The 16,117-nt window shown below is 41.3% G+C and overlaps 1 protein-coding gene across 2 annotated transcripts; it reads right to left on the bottom strand.

Annotated features, from left to right (window-relative positions):
• Nucleotides 1-3,650: 3,650 nt before the first annotated feature.
• Nucleotides 3,651-14,587, bottom strand: LOC111646514 (uncharacterized). Of its 2 annotated transcripts, none has more exons than XM_023396027.2 (6): nucleotides 14,390-14,587; nucleotides 11,837-12,303; nucleotides 8,470-8,587; nucleotides 7,495-7,606; nucleotides 7,166-7,397; nucleotides 3,651-6,764 (listed from the first exon to the last, which is right to left on the bottom strand). In XM_023396027.2, exons 2-6 carry the CDS (start codon nucleotides 12,015-12,017, stop codon nucleotides 6,598-6,600), a joined length of 810 nt encoding a protein of 269 aa, XP_023251795.1. In that variant the 5' UTR covers nucleotides 12,018-12,303; nucleotides 14,390-14,587; the 3' UTR covers nucleotides 3,651-6,597. The 2 variants fall into 2 exon arrangements, with proteins under 2 accessions (XP_023251795.1, XP_087027115.1); XM_087170989.1 differs by having other exon boundaries at nucleotides 11,837-12,300.
• Between the last annotated feature and the right edge of the window lie 1,530 nt (nucleotides 14,588-16,117).

Genomic DNA, 16,117 nt, shown 5'->3' with positions numbered 1-16,117 from the left:
TGTGTGTGTGTGTGTGTGTGTGTGTGTGTGTGTGTGTTCATATTTAATTGGGTGTATGTGTCTGTTTGCAGCCATGTTCCTGCTTGTACGCGCACACGTGTGTTTGTGTGTGTGTGTGTGAGGTTGTGTGGATTATGAGTCACCTAATGGTGTGGCTGAGAGCCTTATCGCAACCCCACAGACACACACACAAACACACCTACACGCTGCCTTGGCAAGTCCAGTGCATGCACTCGAACACACCTAACCTGACCTGCACACATAATCACAAACACTCTCCTCTATTCACACACTGACGCAATTTCCCTTTTTATTCACAAGTATAGATCATATGCAGACACACACACAAACACACACACACACACACACAACACATTATAAGCCAAATACACAGCCAGCTGGACTGAGGCTATAGGGTGGGTTTTTGCTTGTTGCCGTAACGATGGCTGATGTGATAAGACCTTCTTCCTCGGCGCCACACTCCAGGGGACCGCAGGGAAGACGTAACCATGGCAACGGCCGGCCCGAGGTGTCACGCTATAATTGGGCCACGGCTGCACTTCCTGTGCGCCTTCAGTCAGGGGGATCGCAGAGGGACTGTGTGTGTGTGTGTGTGTGTGTGTGTGTGTGTGTGTGTGTGCGTGTTTGTCAGGCAGGGAGAGAGGCAGAGAGAAAGCGCAGCACGCCAGCCAACACAGGACACTGCCAACTCATGGAGAAAAGCAGTGAGCTCCAACATCATGCTATTACAACGCTCCCACTGAATGAGAAACACACAGTCTTTTAGTTGAAGTCCACAGTCTAGTGTTTCTTCATCTCCCAGACAAAGGGGGAATTTGAAATTCTTGGATCTGCAGCTTTTTTTTTCACCGCCCCTCTTTCTCTTCTGTGCCTTTCTAGTGATTTGGAGCTTAATCCCCCCTCCCTGTTCTCGTCACGCATGCACACACACATACACACGCACACACACACACACACCGGAAATCTGTGTCACCCGCTGCCCAGCAGGTCCAGTGACTCCCTGAACGCCTGCAGTCTGGCTCCACTGGCCTGCAAGATGGCAGGAGAGAAAGGGAGGAGGAGGGAGGGAGGGATTGAACGGAGGACAGAGAAGAGGAGGAGGGGGGAGGGTTGAGAGAGAGAGTTGGGGGAGTGGGGGAGGAGGAGGAGGAGGAGGAGGAGTAGGAGGGGGTGGAAAGCGAATCCGGGGTGGGGGGGGTGAAGGGCAGAGAGGGAAAAGGGAGGAAGGGGGGGGTGTAATGGGGGTAAGAGAGAGTGGGTGAAACTGGGAGAGATGAAAAGCAGGCCACAGGGGGAGAGAAAAGAGAAAGAGAGAGATATGCAGGGAGGAGGACGGGGAGATGGACAGCAGGGGATGAAGATAATGTGGGCCAAACAAAGAGGGAAGGAGAGATGAGTGCGAGATCCAGCGAGCGGAGTGACGGAGGTTGACTGAAATGCAGCAAGACAGAGACGCAGGGAGACCGGGGTTAATGACGGATGCATTGTCCAGATAGCCGGTGTGCGCTGTCACAGACCCCTGTGGAGCTTACATATGTTACAGCACCAGCGGCCCTGCCCACTCTGGAGAAAAACTCCTTTCACACACACTGCAGTGGAACAACCTGCCAGCCCAAGGCAACCTGCACTGGAGCTGGGCGGACCCTCACTCACGAGCCAGACCTTTGAAATTTTGGCCACTGCGTCTGCTTGGAGACACTGTGTCTCATTGTGAATTTTTTCTCCTTCCATTGGCGGTATCCCCAGTGTTAGAAAATCTCTAACAGCTTTGCAGAAACAGCATCTTTCTGAGATCACTCCTCATTACGTCTCTGTTATCCATTTGTGTTCACTTTTATAGACATGGAAAACATGCTAGTCCCAAACAGAAACACAATAGTTTCTTACATCCTTGAAAAGCTCAGGCTCATCTGCCCTCAGGTTATATTTTGGTGGCATTGGGGTCGAGGGGGACTCTTGACCTTTGACCCTTAAAGCTGTTAAAGGACTTCTAAAAACAGCTTCATCCACTTCTGGTTTCGGTCTCACGCTACCAATGAACAACAAGCACAAAAACCATTAAATAGCATTAAGATGACACATGTAACTAAGACTGTCTGTCTAATTAAAAATGAGTCATGAATTGCTATCAGCCTGACCACATGCAGCATAGTCATAAAATGAGTCCTGAAGACATTCACACATTTTGATCCTCAGGTGGGTTCACATGGTGTTTTTGGAGGTAATGTGTACACAAAACTCTGTTAATCTTTAGCTCGCTGCTGATCTCAAAAAAGGCACAGTGGTTCCAGGAAGTTAGGCAAAGCACACTGATAAAGTCTGTCTGCCTGCAGTGATATTTCATCATGGCTTCTTTTCAGAGCACCTCATGATGTGGAATTGCTTGTTGCCATCCAGTATTGAGTTGGAGGCCATTTGCACTGCTCACTTTGCAGGATTTCCATCTTTAGATCAGACAAGTACATCATGAATTGAGCTCTAACGTCAGTAACATGAGGTCTCGAACTTAGATTTTCATGACTTTAAATATTCAAATAAATTATGAATGAATAAAGTAAATTATGATCATTGATATGGAATTGCAGCAATGACTAGCCAATTGAGAAATATCATACAATATTCATTTGCCTAACAATCTCAAAAACATAAAAAAACAGCTGTAATGGTTGTATCCAGATTCACAATGAAGGCTACTTAGAAAAGCAGTGATAGCATTTTCACACAATAATATAAATATCATTTTAAATATCCTACAAGAGAGTTTACTGACACTGAGCTTATCCTCTACTCAGATCCCAGAACAGCTACTGATCCTAACTGCTCAGACTGGGATATTATAAGAGACTACAGCCATGCTACTGGCTCTGAGAGGCTGTGTAGCTATAGCAGTGCTTAGAGCTAAATGCTAATGTGAGCATGCTAACATCTTTGCAATGACAAAGGTAGCATGGTGATGCTAAACAGGAATAATGTTTACCATGATCACCATCTTAGTTTTCTGTGTTAACATGCTAATATTAGCTAATAAGCATGGAACATAAAGTACAGCTTTGCAAAATTAATGCTATGTCATTTTTTAAAAGTCAAGTTTAGTTTTCTGGGTGTAATTGTAAAAGTCAGTTTACAAACTGAAAACAGTTGTATGTCCTCCGAGTCTCTGGAGTAGTTTTGTCAACACTGATAATGTCATCAAGACTATACATTTTTTATAGAGGGAACAGAGTTTTTGAATGTGGGTGTTTACCAGGCAGGCAAATGTAGTATTTTTTTGGAGCTGGGACCAAAAAGTCCAAGTCAAATAGCTTATCTCAGCCTTTTTTACACTTACGTCTCCCTCACACACATAAATCCCTTTGAGTTATGTTGAGTTATGTTGGTTGGGGTTAGGGTGAGGTTGGTCATGTTTTTGCTTTAAAAAACCCAGGTTATGTCTGAACAGTGTGACTCTTTTTTTGTACATATTAGACATAAAACATAATATATTTCACTCTCACCTTTTTGTCAGACTGGACTGGGGGAAAACTACATATTTTAAATACAAAATTTACTTTGTAGTTTGTAACCCTGTTATGTTTAGAGGTATGCAGGGGTTTATTATAAATGTTTTATTCATTTGACAGTGAACACTATTAAAAGTTATTGTTTTTAATGTTCAGAGGTTGCACATGATCTACATTTTGTAGCCAAATACGGAAATCCTGACTTGAATCAAATTTCCTTGCTAAACTGCTCAGTTATAACCTGAGGTTTTACACATTAATTAACAAACATTGAGGTTACAAATTAGAAAACCATTGCCCTTTAGTGCCAAATCTAATGAAGCCACTACTGAAGTGTTATTATACAGCAAGCACAAGCTGTTAACTGACTGCCTGATCTCCTGACTCAGTATATCTCTTCACAACGACTTCATTCATAAAATCAGATAAGGTATGGTTTATTGTTCCAAAGGAAACGGTCACACACATATCTAATCCTCCTTGGTAAATTCTTTGATGTTTACTATCATACAGGCTCTTAGTCAACACATGGAGCGCTTCTCATGTCCTAATTTCACCTCCAAGGCTGGACAGGAAATAAACAGGAGCACCAGTAGACGCTAGACACCATCAGACGATAGAAACATTTGAAGTCAATGACATGCACTTTCTTATGGGACAAAGATGAACAGACTCCTACAATGCTTTGCTGAGAAACCCAACACTGTCCTACTATATTTAGCGGAGCTTTTCACACTGTGTGCATGACTGCTCGTGTCAAGTCACATGATTCAAGATATATGGGTGGACAGACACACAAACACGCACACACTCCTCACTCACATACAGCAGCGCATACACAGAGGCTGAGGGTGTGGAGGTGGTGAGGGAATGCGAAGAGGTTTATTGAGTTGACTGTGACGTGTTGCTTCCCGTGACCTGACTCCCATTTGCTCTGTCTCCCCATGCGTCTCGCCCTCTGTCTCAGTCTAAACCACATGCTAATCAGCTTTCTGTGCTGTGTGTTTGATCTCTGATGGGCTGTTTTCTGATGCATCCGACTGAATAGATAATCATTGTGCAAGTGATCACTATCAACAACTTCCCTGTGTTTACCCCTGTCAGCAACCCCACCTAGCCCTACTGAATGCATGCTGTGAACAGACACAACTTTGTTAAATACAAAAACAAAATAAGACCAATCTTTCACTTTCAATAATTTGTTCTTTTTCACACCAACATATGGACATATAAACCCATTAGGTAAATATAAAATACAAATACAAATAGAAGGTAAAATACAAAAGTCAAAGTGTCAGCAGGAGAAGAGTTTTAGCAAGGAATTAGTGACCAAGTAAAGGGAACATGTGACCAAATAGTTAGGTAGTAACTACAGCTCAACCACCCCAAACCTTAAAAATGAAGCACTCTCTCATGGTAACACATGTTCTTTGTTTTCTGCAGTTTGTTGCATCTGATGTGACTTTAAACCTACAGTCGAGTCTATAAATATCTTTTCCAGGGACAGATTTTTCATTGTTTTAGATCTGTACTCCAACACACCACTGAAATGAAACAATGACCAATGGGTTAAAGTGCTGACTCAGAGCTGAAGGAGTGTATGAGGGTGTTAAAATCCAAATTGGCGGACCAGAATAGTAACTGGCGCTCGATTTGTACGCAGTCCCTCCAATTTCATGACTATGCAGATCAGTTATAGTAAGTCTTGAGGGCCAGAAAAGTTCATTTCTCTTGCCTATAGCCAAGTCAGTCACCTGACCACGCCCTGTCAGCTGACCTCAGCCTCGATGATCATGTGATTCATTTGCTGAAGATCAGACTGAAGAAGCAAGACTTGAAGATGCCAACAATGGAAGTGTCTGTTAGTGTGTGTGGGCTGTTGACTTCAGAAATGACTGAAATTGACTTCAAAAAATTTGCAACCAAAAATTAAATATGACTTTTGACCAAAAATGTTCAACACAAAGTCCACTTGCTTGGTTTTCCAGTGCTTTCAGCCACACATTCTGGCCTTCTTTAATGATTGGAGTTTGCCTAATTGTCATGTAAATGGTTTGTGTTAACAAGTATTCAGTCCCGTGATCAGGGAAAACATTAAGGTGATATATTTATGTGTCTGTACATAAGAATGTTTTTGTCAAATTTATATTTCTAAGGTCAACAACAAATCTACAAGGTCAAATTAAAATGTATCCTACTTTCTTCAACCATTTTTGTTCCTTTAGGGCTATCATCACGCCTGCAGCTCTGTGAGGCAGGTTTTTGTTCTTGATGCATTGAGCTAAATGCTAATGTAAACATGCTAACAGGCTTACAGTGACAATGCTAACATGTTGATGTTTAGCAGGTATATTTTCTGCCATGTTCACCATCTGTGTTAGCATGCTAACAACTGCTAATTAGCACAACAAGAGTTGCAGTGAGTTGGTGTAAGTCAGTGGTGTTAAAACACTACAATCACAAGGTACATGGACTAAATATAAAACAATTACAACCTTTTAAACAATATAGAAGAAATGATATGATTTTATCAAAGTCATGTCTCAGTTCCCAATAATCCCTGCTTATGACATTTTAGTAATAAAACTTCATTCACACTCATTTCAGAAGTGTTCTTTTCAGCTGTGGCCAATAGTCTGTGTGTGTGTGTGTGTGTGTGTGTGTGTGTGTGTGTGTGTGTGTGTGTGTGTCTGGACTTCTCGCTCTGCATCTGCCTGTCAATCACAAAAGCTATGTGAGCGTATTTGAACTCAGTAACATCAAAGCTGCTTCATTTTATCATTCAGGTTGACTTTGGTTTAAAAGCTTTTCAAGTCTTTCTCTCACTCCACCCCCCAGACGTTTCTCCGTCTGTGGGTTGGTCCTTCAATTGATGCCTAACAAAGTATATCTCAGTTCACTGCTCAGGTTCAAGTAAGGACCTTCTTCTTCTTCACATGTATGTGGCCGCAGCCTGGTCCAACAGTGTGTAACTGAGCCATTACTTCTGCACAGGTGTCCTTACACTCAGTACGACATGGCTCTGCCGTTTTCGGGTCAAGTGTTATCTTGCATCAAGGTGGATGCACCTGGAGTCCTAATGGCTCAAGGCTGTGCTTCTTTTCTGCAGGTGAGCAGGTTTGGCAGGTAGAGGAGGTTTGGTGTAGGCAGGTGTTGTTCTGTGAGGATCATCTGTGAATGCCTTCCTGAGCTGCGCCACACGACCTCTGTATTCTGACTTTTTCTCCTCACAGCACATGATCTCTGAGAGGGAAAGAGAGGAAGAAAGTGAAGATCTCTTTAGTGGACGGACTCCTTTTTAAGCTTGCAATGTATTTTCCAGATAATCCAATGGTTTTTCTGAACCCTCAACTCATACAAGACATTTCATCTTTCAGTTTATCATAAAAAGTCAAGCTATGGAGATCCATAGTTTTTAATAGAACATAACTGTAAGCAGTTTTTTTACCTTAAGTTTACATTATCTTTTCTTTGAAAAATGTTTTGTTTCTATTAGAGTCTTTTACTTGTAATAGCGTATATTTACAATGCGGTAGTATTTCTATCTTCAGATATATATCACTACATGATTATCATACATTTTAACACAAAAACAGAAAAGTCAGGTTTCTCTCCACCTCGTCTTTCCTCTCTTGTTTTCTCACCTCTGTCTTGTGGGTCGCTTCTCTGTGTGTCTGACAGTGCGGCTTTGAGCGGCAGCTGGTTGCCATGGCGACTAAGATGGGGCCTGTAGAGAGGAGCCCAGTCGCTGGGATTGTCTGAGCTGCTGCCTGATTCACTGTCGCTGTCCTCCGCGGGGTCCTTCAGGTCGTCATCGGCGCTGCAGGAGTCCATGTCCTCCTCAGACGACTGGTCATTTGGTGAAGCTGGGTAATCCTGAATGTAAGTGGGATGTAATTTGATGGTAAGACTCTAATACTCGGACCATTTTACCTTATAAACTTCAAACACACATATAAACACATTAACTCACGCTAACATCTGTGAGGGGCAGCTGGATTTTTTCTTTAAAGCCATGCTCCTGGGCCTCTCTTCCTGGCAGCAAGTCCACTGTCTGGATGCCATTCATATTATCGCTGTGGAGTCTGGAAGACAAAGACGTCCATTTTTACTCCCAAAGACAGACGTCCCAACCTTTGAATTAATCCTCCAGTTAGTCATTTGGGAAATCATTTCTATAATCAAATTGGGACGAAGAGATGGCGCGCTGACTGAAACTCTTTAGTTCCCTGTTTATCTTATCAAAGCCAACTGGAGTTATGTAATCTGTTGAACAGACTGAGGGCTTCATTAAGGTTAGCAGAAACCTATGTGATGTTCAAATGTGTTGGTTCAGACATATTACTGATGAACAGACCTGACCAAACCGAATGGATGTCAGTCCAACATTTAATAAATATGCTCTTATAAAAAATCCTTGTAAGTCATGTTCAAAATAAAGCAATAAACACCTGATAGACTAACATTATTCACTGTTTGAAAGACACAGGTTTATAACTATTTGATTTAGTTTGGTTCGGGTAGCGTGGAGTGTTCTGGACCAAATTTATTTTAGAATAAATGATCTTACAAATTAAACCACTTGAATGACCTATTTCATTTATAAAAGAATAAAAAGAAACGGTGGAACGTGAGGAACTTTACTGCCATTGTCTAATGTTTAATACACTTAAAAACGTAGTTTTTTTTTCAAATCGGTCTTTATCTTGTTACTATTTTTTCTTTACATAAAATAGTTAAAACATCAACTACAAATTCTGCTCTTCAATCTGCTGCCTCACAACAAAGGGACTGCTTTGACTTCTACAGTAAGAAAAAGAGTCTACTTTCATACTACAGTTATATATAATAATAACCTGTAAAATAGTAAAGTCAAGGCCAAAAAACCTAAATCAGCCATTAACACCATGTGAAATTTTGAAATATATCCTTATATGTTTGTGTTTACCTGTTGTTAATGAGGCTCTGGAGGAGTTTGGAGGACTTGAATTCGTCCACCTCTCCGATTACACTGACGCTCACGTCTCCGTCGCGACCGAGCAGCCACTTCACATGTTTACTGGAAGCTGGAGAGGGAAAAAAGAAAAAACAAAATGGGTAAGATTACAGGAGATATATTTTCATCCCAGGCTCGAAGTGAGATTCTGATGGCAGAGGCTGTCAAATAAATTGTCCTTCTGACTTCTATCCAGAAGGTGGCGCTGTCCTATAAGTATAGGGCTTGGGAAAGCTCACACAATGGCAGCAGACCTCGTCCTCTATTACTGTTAAACTCTTTATCATTTGCCCTCATTCTCTCCTACTCTTTGTCTCCAGTTCTGTGTCATTTCTCTGTCTTTTCTCTGTTTTCATTTAAATAAATTGTGTCACTGCATAATTCAAGACATCAATCATGGCAGAATATTGATAAAGCGTCTTCTAATCATTTAGAATCACTGCAGAAGGGGAAAGGCAGTGAAGAAAAAACAACCTCCTTCCTGGCCAGGCAGGGCAACATGAAACTAACCTGGGTCAGCTTAACAGAAACTCTCTTTGAAGTCTGAACTGGACACAGCCCACATGTTGTTGTGCCAATGTTTAGTTTACATACACTGTGTATCAGTTCAATTGAGGAGCGGCATTTTTATTTTCCCTTATATCTATTATACCACCATGAATTGACACTTTCTAATTTATATTTACTTAATTAATCTGAATTTATAATTAATCAGGTATTAATACATTCTGTAATTATGTTATGCAATGTATCTCTTTTGTTATCTGATCTTCAATATAATCGTCAATCATTATATAAACAAATGAATTCCAAACGAAACATACGTTTGTTCCATTACATTTACATCAAGGAAAAAAACTGAGTTTTTATCTCATCATGACACAAAGGGCAAAAATAGACACTGCTCCCCAATGAGTGACAAAGGCTGTATTGTTTTCCATGACAGTGCAGTACCTGATAAACGTGAAACACCTGCCATGACATCATTGAAAGGGGCGTGGCTTTACAATTCTAATATTCAAGTGTCTTATACAGCCATGCAGCGGTGTGATTCAGAGTAGATTCACCATTTGAAGGCTGAATGAACAGATACTGTAACAATCAGCTCCTCACAGATTTCACACAAAGCAGCTCTGTCCTGTTCATATTCTGGAGAATGACTTGTGTTTGCGAAGTGTCACATAGCACATAAGAGAACATTGTGCGGACGTCTCGATCTGATGTCAGTCATCTGACCAAAGACCATTTCTGATATAAGTCATCGTCTGTCTTTGCAACACACCTTTATGTTTCCAGTCACCTCACTGAGTTATACCTGTGATAACAAGACACACAGGCGGTTTCTAGACTGCGGCGTCTTTCTTTATCACTACCACACCTACAAATTAACCACATACTGGAAATCTGTAGTACCAGGACTGCTTCAAGTGTGTGTTAGTGTGATTTATAGGCCTGTCTGCACATGTCTGACGTTCCCGACAACAGCACGGTGAACAAAGAATGAAAGACGCCTAACTGGACTGTATGTTGTGTAACACAAACACACAGGCAACACACACTCAGTCACCTCTCAGGTGACATAGCAGAGATTGGGTAAACAAAGATGGTAATTTAATATGTGGTTTAAAGCGTGGCAACGCCTGTAGAATGATTCAACAAGCAGTGATAGAAGCTGTTTGTCTCACACACACACACACGCACACATACACAGACATAGATACAGACACACACACAGACACAGATACAGACACACACACAGACACAGATACAGACACACACTCTCTCATTGTGCAGGGGGACTGGTGGAGTTGATCGGGTCTCAGTAAGTCAGATAAACACCGTAAATGGAGGCCGGGTGGATGAAATGAGTAAGACAGAAAGGTGGAGCAGAGGGAGACATGGGCCACTGACAGAGCAGTGAAGAGTCTGGACCATATTTGTTTGGGTGTAATCGAAACACATTAATGAGACTGGTAACCTGAGAGGGTGTTACTACACAGCTTCTGTGTCTCTGTACTCATGTGCACTCAGAGATTCTAAGCTTTCTGATCAACATTAATTAGTTATAGACAGGCTTGCCAACGACATACTGATTAAGTTAAAGAAATACAGTAGTAGTAACAGTGATTAATTATAGTTACAAAAAACTGTAATTAGTCTCCATATAGACTTTTTTAGTCTGTGTGTGGTAATTGTATGAGGACTAAACAGAGCTGTAGTTAGGATTTTACAAATACTGAGGCCTTAAATTAACCAAAAACAATCTCAATGTAGTTTTACATCTCCTCTCTCAGGCTTCTCTCTGGAGCTCGAGTAACAACAGGTCAGTCAGCCAATCAGAAGAAACGAGGCTCTGAGCCTCTCTTCTGATTGGCTGACTGTTTCTGAGTGATCCAATAAAGATATAAGAGATTTCAGGTAAACACTCAGAGAAACCAAATCCTGCAAAGTTGGTTGATGGGTCCAGGTGGGCGGGGCTTGCGGCATGGCTGAGAGCGGTGACCGCTTTGTTGTAACATCACAAAGTTACAGAAGTCCTGACGGCTGGTTTTAAGGCTCAGTTTCTGAATACAGGCTGTGTGCATTTCTCTGTGGACTGAGGCTTTGACACTTTGATAGTATTAATACAGAACCTAGACCTGATTTATGATCTAAAAAGACATGCAAATCTACCTTTATACAATATGGGACCTTTAAAATCCCTCCAGTGCCACCCATACCTGACAAAATGTTACTAGCCACCAAAACGTCTTCAAAACTTTGATTAAAATGTAATAAATTCTTTAATTATATTCATTCATTTTACTGCTCAACTATATTATCACCCTTAATGCTGTTTTAAGGCCTCCACACTAATTCTTTAGAACCAGGATTCAAAACCCATCACATGTAGCTAATATCTGTGTAACTGTGGAATATAAACTCAAAGCAAAACATGTGGAGACACAGTACTGAGGACTGATGATCTCTGTGTTTCAACAGGTCTAAATATATTTAAAGTCAAACTGATATTAAAGCTTAGTTTAACATTTAAAAAAGATTCTTATTTGAGTGCACAGATCCTTGTAAACACACTGCAGTCTGTAGTTTTGTCAGTGCAGAATTGCCAAATTAGTTGTGACACCCTGGTGTTGGACAGTACAGAAATTAGAGGAGCTAGTAGCTTCCCAGAAATCTTGTTCATTCCTGCTACAAAAATATGTTCCTATGTCAGTCAGTGGTTTACTTTTTGCTTCACTGGAAATCCTGAATATAGAAATATTTATTCAACGTAGCAGTGCGTCTTGCCAGTATAATCAGTTCAAAAACACCACTCTACCTTTCTTTGGCCTGGTGTTGTTGTTGACTCCTCCTTCCCTCTGCTCCCTCTCCTCTCGCTCTCTCCAGCGGCGTACCTGCTCCTCTCTCATCTTCAGGAACAGGATCCTCTTCTGTTCCTCACTGAGGGCCTCCAGCACCTCCGGTTCCACCCACATGTCTTCAAGGATCTTAGCCAGCATCCTGCCTCTGTTCCCTAGTGGCCGGAGACGTCTGTTAGCCCCTCTGTCTCTCTGTCCTGTGGGTCGTGTTTCAGCGGTGGGGAATGATCGCTCCCTTTTTTTCTTGCTCTACTCAGAGTCAGGTTCCCTGTTCTGTGAACGATGTGGGATCAGGTACAGTCCAACTGCTGGAGGTCACTGAAGTGTCCTTTGTCAAGTGCAATCCCTCTGTGCAGCAGGAGTGTGTCAGGCTCTCTGGAGGTGAAGGTGCAGTGTTTCCAGATCAACTGGGCTCTGAAAGTTGCTGCTGTGGTTTTGAGAGAGAGAGAGAGAGAGAGAGAGAGAGAGAGAGAGAGAGAGAGAGAGAGATTATATCTACTGTATTGTTTTGTTCTCCTCCATTCAATCCTGTTCTGGCTGGAAGAACACAATAGACCCTAAGCAAATAAGCCAAAATGCCAACTGTAATGTGTGTGTGTATGCATGCAGTGTTTACTCTGCATACAGTAGGCAGCGAGAATGCTGCTGTGCTTTCAAACACTGAAAGGCAAACAGGGACAGGTTCAGAATGTCAGCACACACACACACACACACACACACACACACACACACACACACACACACACACACACACACACACACATACACACACAGGGTGGGGTGTTAATGACTGCATGCTATCTGGGTGCAACAGACACAGACAGAGCAAAAGAACGCTGTACTTGGCTTGACAGTAGCTTTCTCTCTCTCTCTCTCACTATCTCTCTCTCTCTCTCTCTCTCTCTCTCACACACACACAAATAAAACGCCAACTCCGACTGTTTTTAGCACCTTATCAACACACGTGAGGCTGATAGCGATCCCACTTACACAGAAACTCAGTCAGGAAGTCATCAAGACCAAATCCCAGAAAACAACCTTCACCTTAAACTGTGTGTAAACATGCTCCATAAAAGCAGCCTCCGCCCTCTACACACTTATTAGGCAAAGATTTGAAACAGTGAGCTGCTGAGCGAGAGCCAATAGGGTTTGTGTCTGTGATAACAGTTCACCAACCTCTACCTGAGGGTGGTTTGGTATTACAGTAAAGCAGCACACAGAGGAGAAATATCAGCTTGTAAGTTAGTGTTTCAGGTGTGGCCATGTTCACCACAGTCAAACCCTAGAATTATATTAAACCTTGATGAAAAATATTAAATACAATACAAAACTGAAAAACTGAAGAATAGGAATAGCTTGACCTTCTGGGAAATAAGTTTATTTCTTTCAGAGGGTTAGAGGAGTGGAATGATATCGCTCTTATGTCTGTCCAGTTAACATGAAGCTGGAGCTAGCAGCCAGCTATCTGAGGGAGTGTCCTTCTTTAAATACATATTATAAGGATACTTACAATGAAATATGCTGTAGTATTAAAAACACAGCAGCTCATAAATCTATGAAACATTAACAAGATAAAACTACAGCCAGCAGCTTCTCAGTTCACTCTCCTTCTGAGAGTAAAACCAGCCAAAAACTAAACCCCCTGTTGACTCGATTCATTTCATTTTTAGATATATGTAGAGCTTGGTTTTGTTATTAGTCTTAAAACCAGCTTCCATTCAATCATCAACTGAGCAGTACTTCTTAAAATCTCTTTCACTACCCAGTGAGGTTTCTGTGACCATTATTCTTGTCCATGTGAGTGTCTACTGTCTAAAGATAAAAGTGGAAGTGTTTTTATTCATTCTTTCATTATGCAGGAGCTGTAAAGCCCTGTGAGAGTCTGTGACTGAAAGGAATGAAAGTAAACAGGACCTGACAAGAAGATTTGCTAGTAAACAACTTACTCTGTGGCAAACTGCTCAGGCTTTCTATACAAGAACCGTCTCAGTCCTACATCACAGCTCCTGTAATTAACTGTACACATTTGAACTTGGGCACAGCAGCACAAAAGAAATATTCAAATCAAGAGACAAACACGGCAAACTTATCACAGTCAATAACCAACCACACAGAAAATCAACATCACACAAGGGCAAAATTAACATATAGCGGATCCCACCGTTCTGTAATTCACACACACACACACACACACACACACACACACACACACATATATATAAAGACAAAGTATGCAGCTCTGGCTCTGCGCCAACATGCAAATAAGTCTGGGATTTGCCTCTGCCTCTGCTCACATGCAGAGAAGAGACAGAAAGGGAACGAGTGGAGGGAAAGGTCTGTGCACGGCATACTGAGAGAAAAGTTTGAAAAGTCTCTCAGTCTGAGAAAACAGTGGTCACTTCACAGCGACAGAGGAGAGTGTGAGAGATAAATGAACTTAGACAGGCTGCAGAATGGCAATTGCAACAAAAGACAGACAGGGGAAGAAAGAAGGGGAGAGAAAGTGGACTTACTCAGTGGTTGCCAGCCGGTAGCATCTCCCTGCACTGGTCTGGAGTTTCAGTCAGCGCTTGTGTGAGTGTGGTATGATGAGTGTGTGACGTGAGAGACTGTGAGTGTGTGCCTTTGTGTGTGAGTGTTTGTGTGGGATCAGGCGTCAGCAGCAGTGGTATGCAGGCTCAGCTCTGCTCTTGTTGCATTTGTACTGAATGGGAGTGGGACGGACTGACATCACTGCATTTATTTTTCCTCTCCTCCTTCCTCCTTTCCTTTACCCCTCCTCTCTCCCTCTCCTCTCCTCTCCTGTCTACATTCCTACGAAGCTACAAAGAAATACAATTACAGCAGTTGGTGAAATACCAAACGGGTAAATTTCCCCCATTTCTATAAATAACTTCATAGCTTAATCTTTTGAATCTGCTCCCCTGTGACATTTAGCTGCATTCAAGGACACAAGGAATTTAATTTCCCCTGACAGGCTGTGTAACCTTTCCAAATAGCAGCATGGGAAATGGGAGTGATTCTCAGACATTTACTGTTTTAATTTTATCTGACTGACAGTCTCTGTATAGCTGTGGTTTCCCCCCTTCTTTCTTTTTCTTCCTCAAGGAAGTCCTGTTGGCTTTGTAGGACTGAGTAGCACCTCTCAAGGTCTCTTAATTAATCACAACACCACATGTGCAGGATGTAATCTGGATATTTATTTCACTGGACTTTTCCGTCAACAGGTTGTTGACACACTTACATGCCATTGTTTTGTGTTCGCTCCGCCTCATGGTGCCAGGTCAGATGAGTCCAGTCACATGGTACAAATGTCAGGCATATACCTCAGGGTAATTATGGCTAATACTATCACACGCGTGTATTCAGTTCAAATGAAGATGACTAACCTGCCTCCTGATTTTAATGACCTGTCAAGGCTGTGTGGGTGTGACCCACAGTTTACAGTAAATACAATCTTGCTGTAAATATTAGTTGCTCTTCTGTTTTATTTATAGTCAGTTGATATTTGCAGTAAATGTGTTTATATGATGGTCAATGACAAAACATAATGCAAGAGTAGCACAAGTAGAAAAGTATTTAACAGGTCGGTAATTTATGAGCAATTTAATGATGGTGAACCTTGTAATTTGGTTCCAGTTACCAGAAAGAGAAAACACCATTTTATATCTAAATTATTTTTTAATTCATTAATAATTTATTATCAAAACACTGTTTTCCATATTTGCCGAATTGTATGTTTGCCTGTAGATGAATTCAACATTTTTGTATGTTCAGCTGACCTTCTGTGCACTGAAACCAAAAAACTCTTGCTTAGGCTATTTCCCTGTAATTAGCACCAAGTTACACATTTTTTTTATGGAAACTTATTATTAAGAAATTATGGACTAGTAAAATAGAGCATTTCAGAGTTAAGTCAGCAGATTTACTTAGTTATGTCGGGGCAGAGCCATGATCTGAAGTTAGTAATGTTAGCTAACATGAACCAACAGCAAGGCTAACAGACCAAGTAAAGCTATTGCAGAAAAAAAGCATTCAATTGAGCTTAGAATTTATGGATCAAAAAATAAAACTTTGAATAATTCAAAAGTGAAAATGTATTAGCTAGTTATTTCATAAATTATATGATTTCCTTTTAATCATCATTTTTATTGTAAAGTTAACGGAATACTCTAGGAAATACTTTTATTTGCAATTTTAGCATTTTTAATTAACACATTTGTATAATTAAAAATCATGTT

The sequence above is a fragment of the Seriola lalandi genome, unplaced genomic scaffold, assembly GCF_002814215.2.
Source record: "Seriola lalandi dorsalis isolate HSWRI2012SDOR001 ecotype SW California unplaced genomic scaffold, Sedor1 jcf7180002054971, whole genome shotgun sequence".
NCBI lineage: Eukaryota > Metazoa > Chordata > Actinopteri > Carangiformes > Carangidae > Seriola > Seriola lalandi.
Note: the sequence above shows the minus strand (reverse complement) of the source record. Positions and strands in the feature narration are given on the sequence as shown.

What these genes read in the sequence shown, in the direction of transcription:
- LOC111646514 (XM_023396027.2), bottom strand. Translation starts at nt 12,017, where the DNA reads ATGCTGGCTAAGATCCTTGAAGACATGTGGGTGGAACCGGAGGTGCTG. An exon ending in TGCCCCTCACAGATGTTAGC is followed by an intron (nt 7,398 to 7,494) that starts GTGAGTTAATGT and finishes ACTTACATTCAG; the next exon opens with GATTACCCAGCTTCACCAAA. An exon ending in AAGCGACCCACAAGACAGAG is followed by an intron (nt 6,765 to 7,165) that starts GTGAGAAAACAA and finishes TTTCCCTCTCAG; the next exon opens with AGATCATGTGCTGTGAGGAG.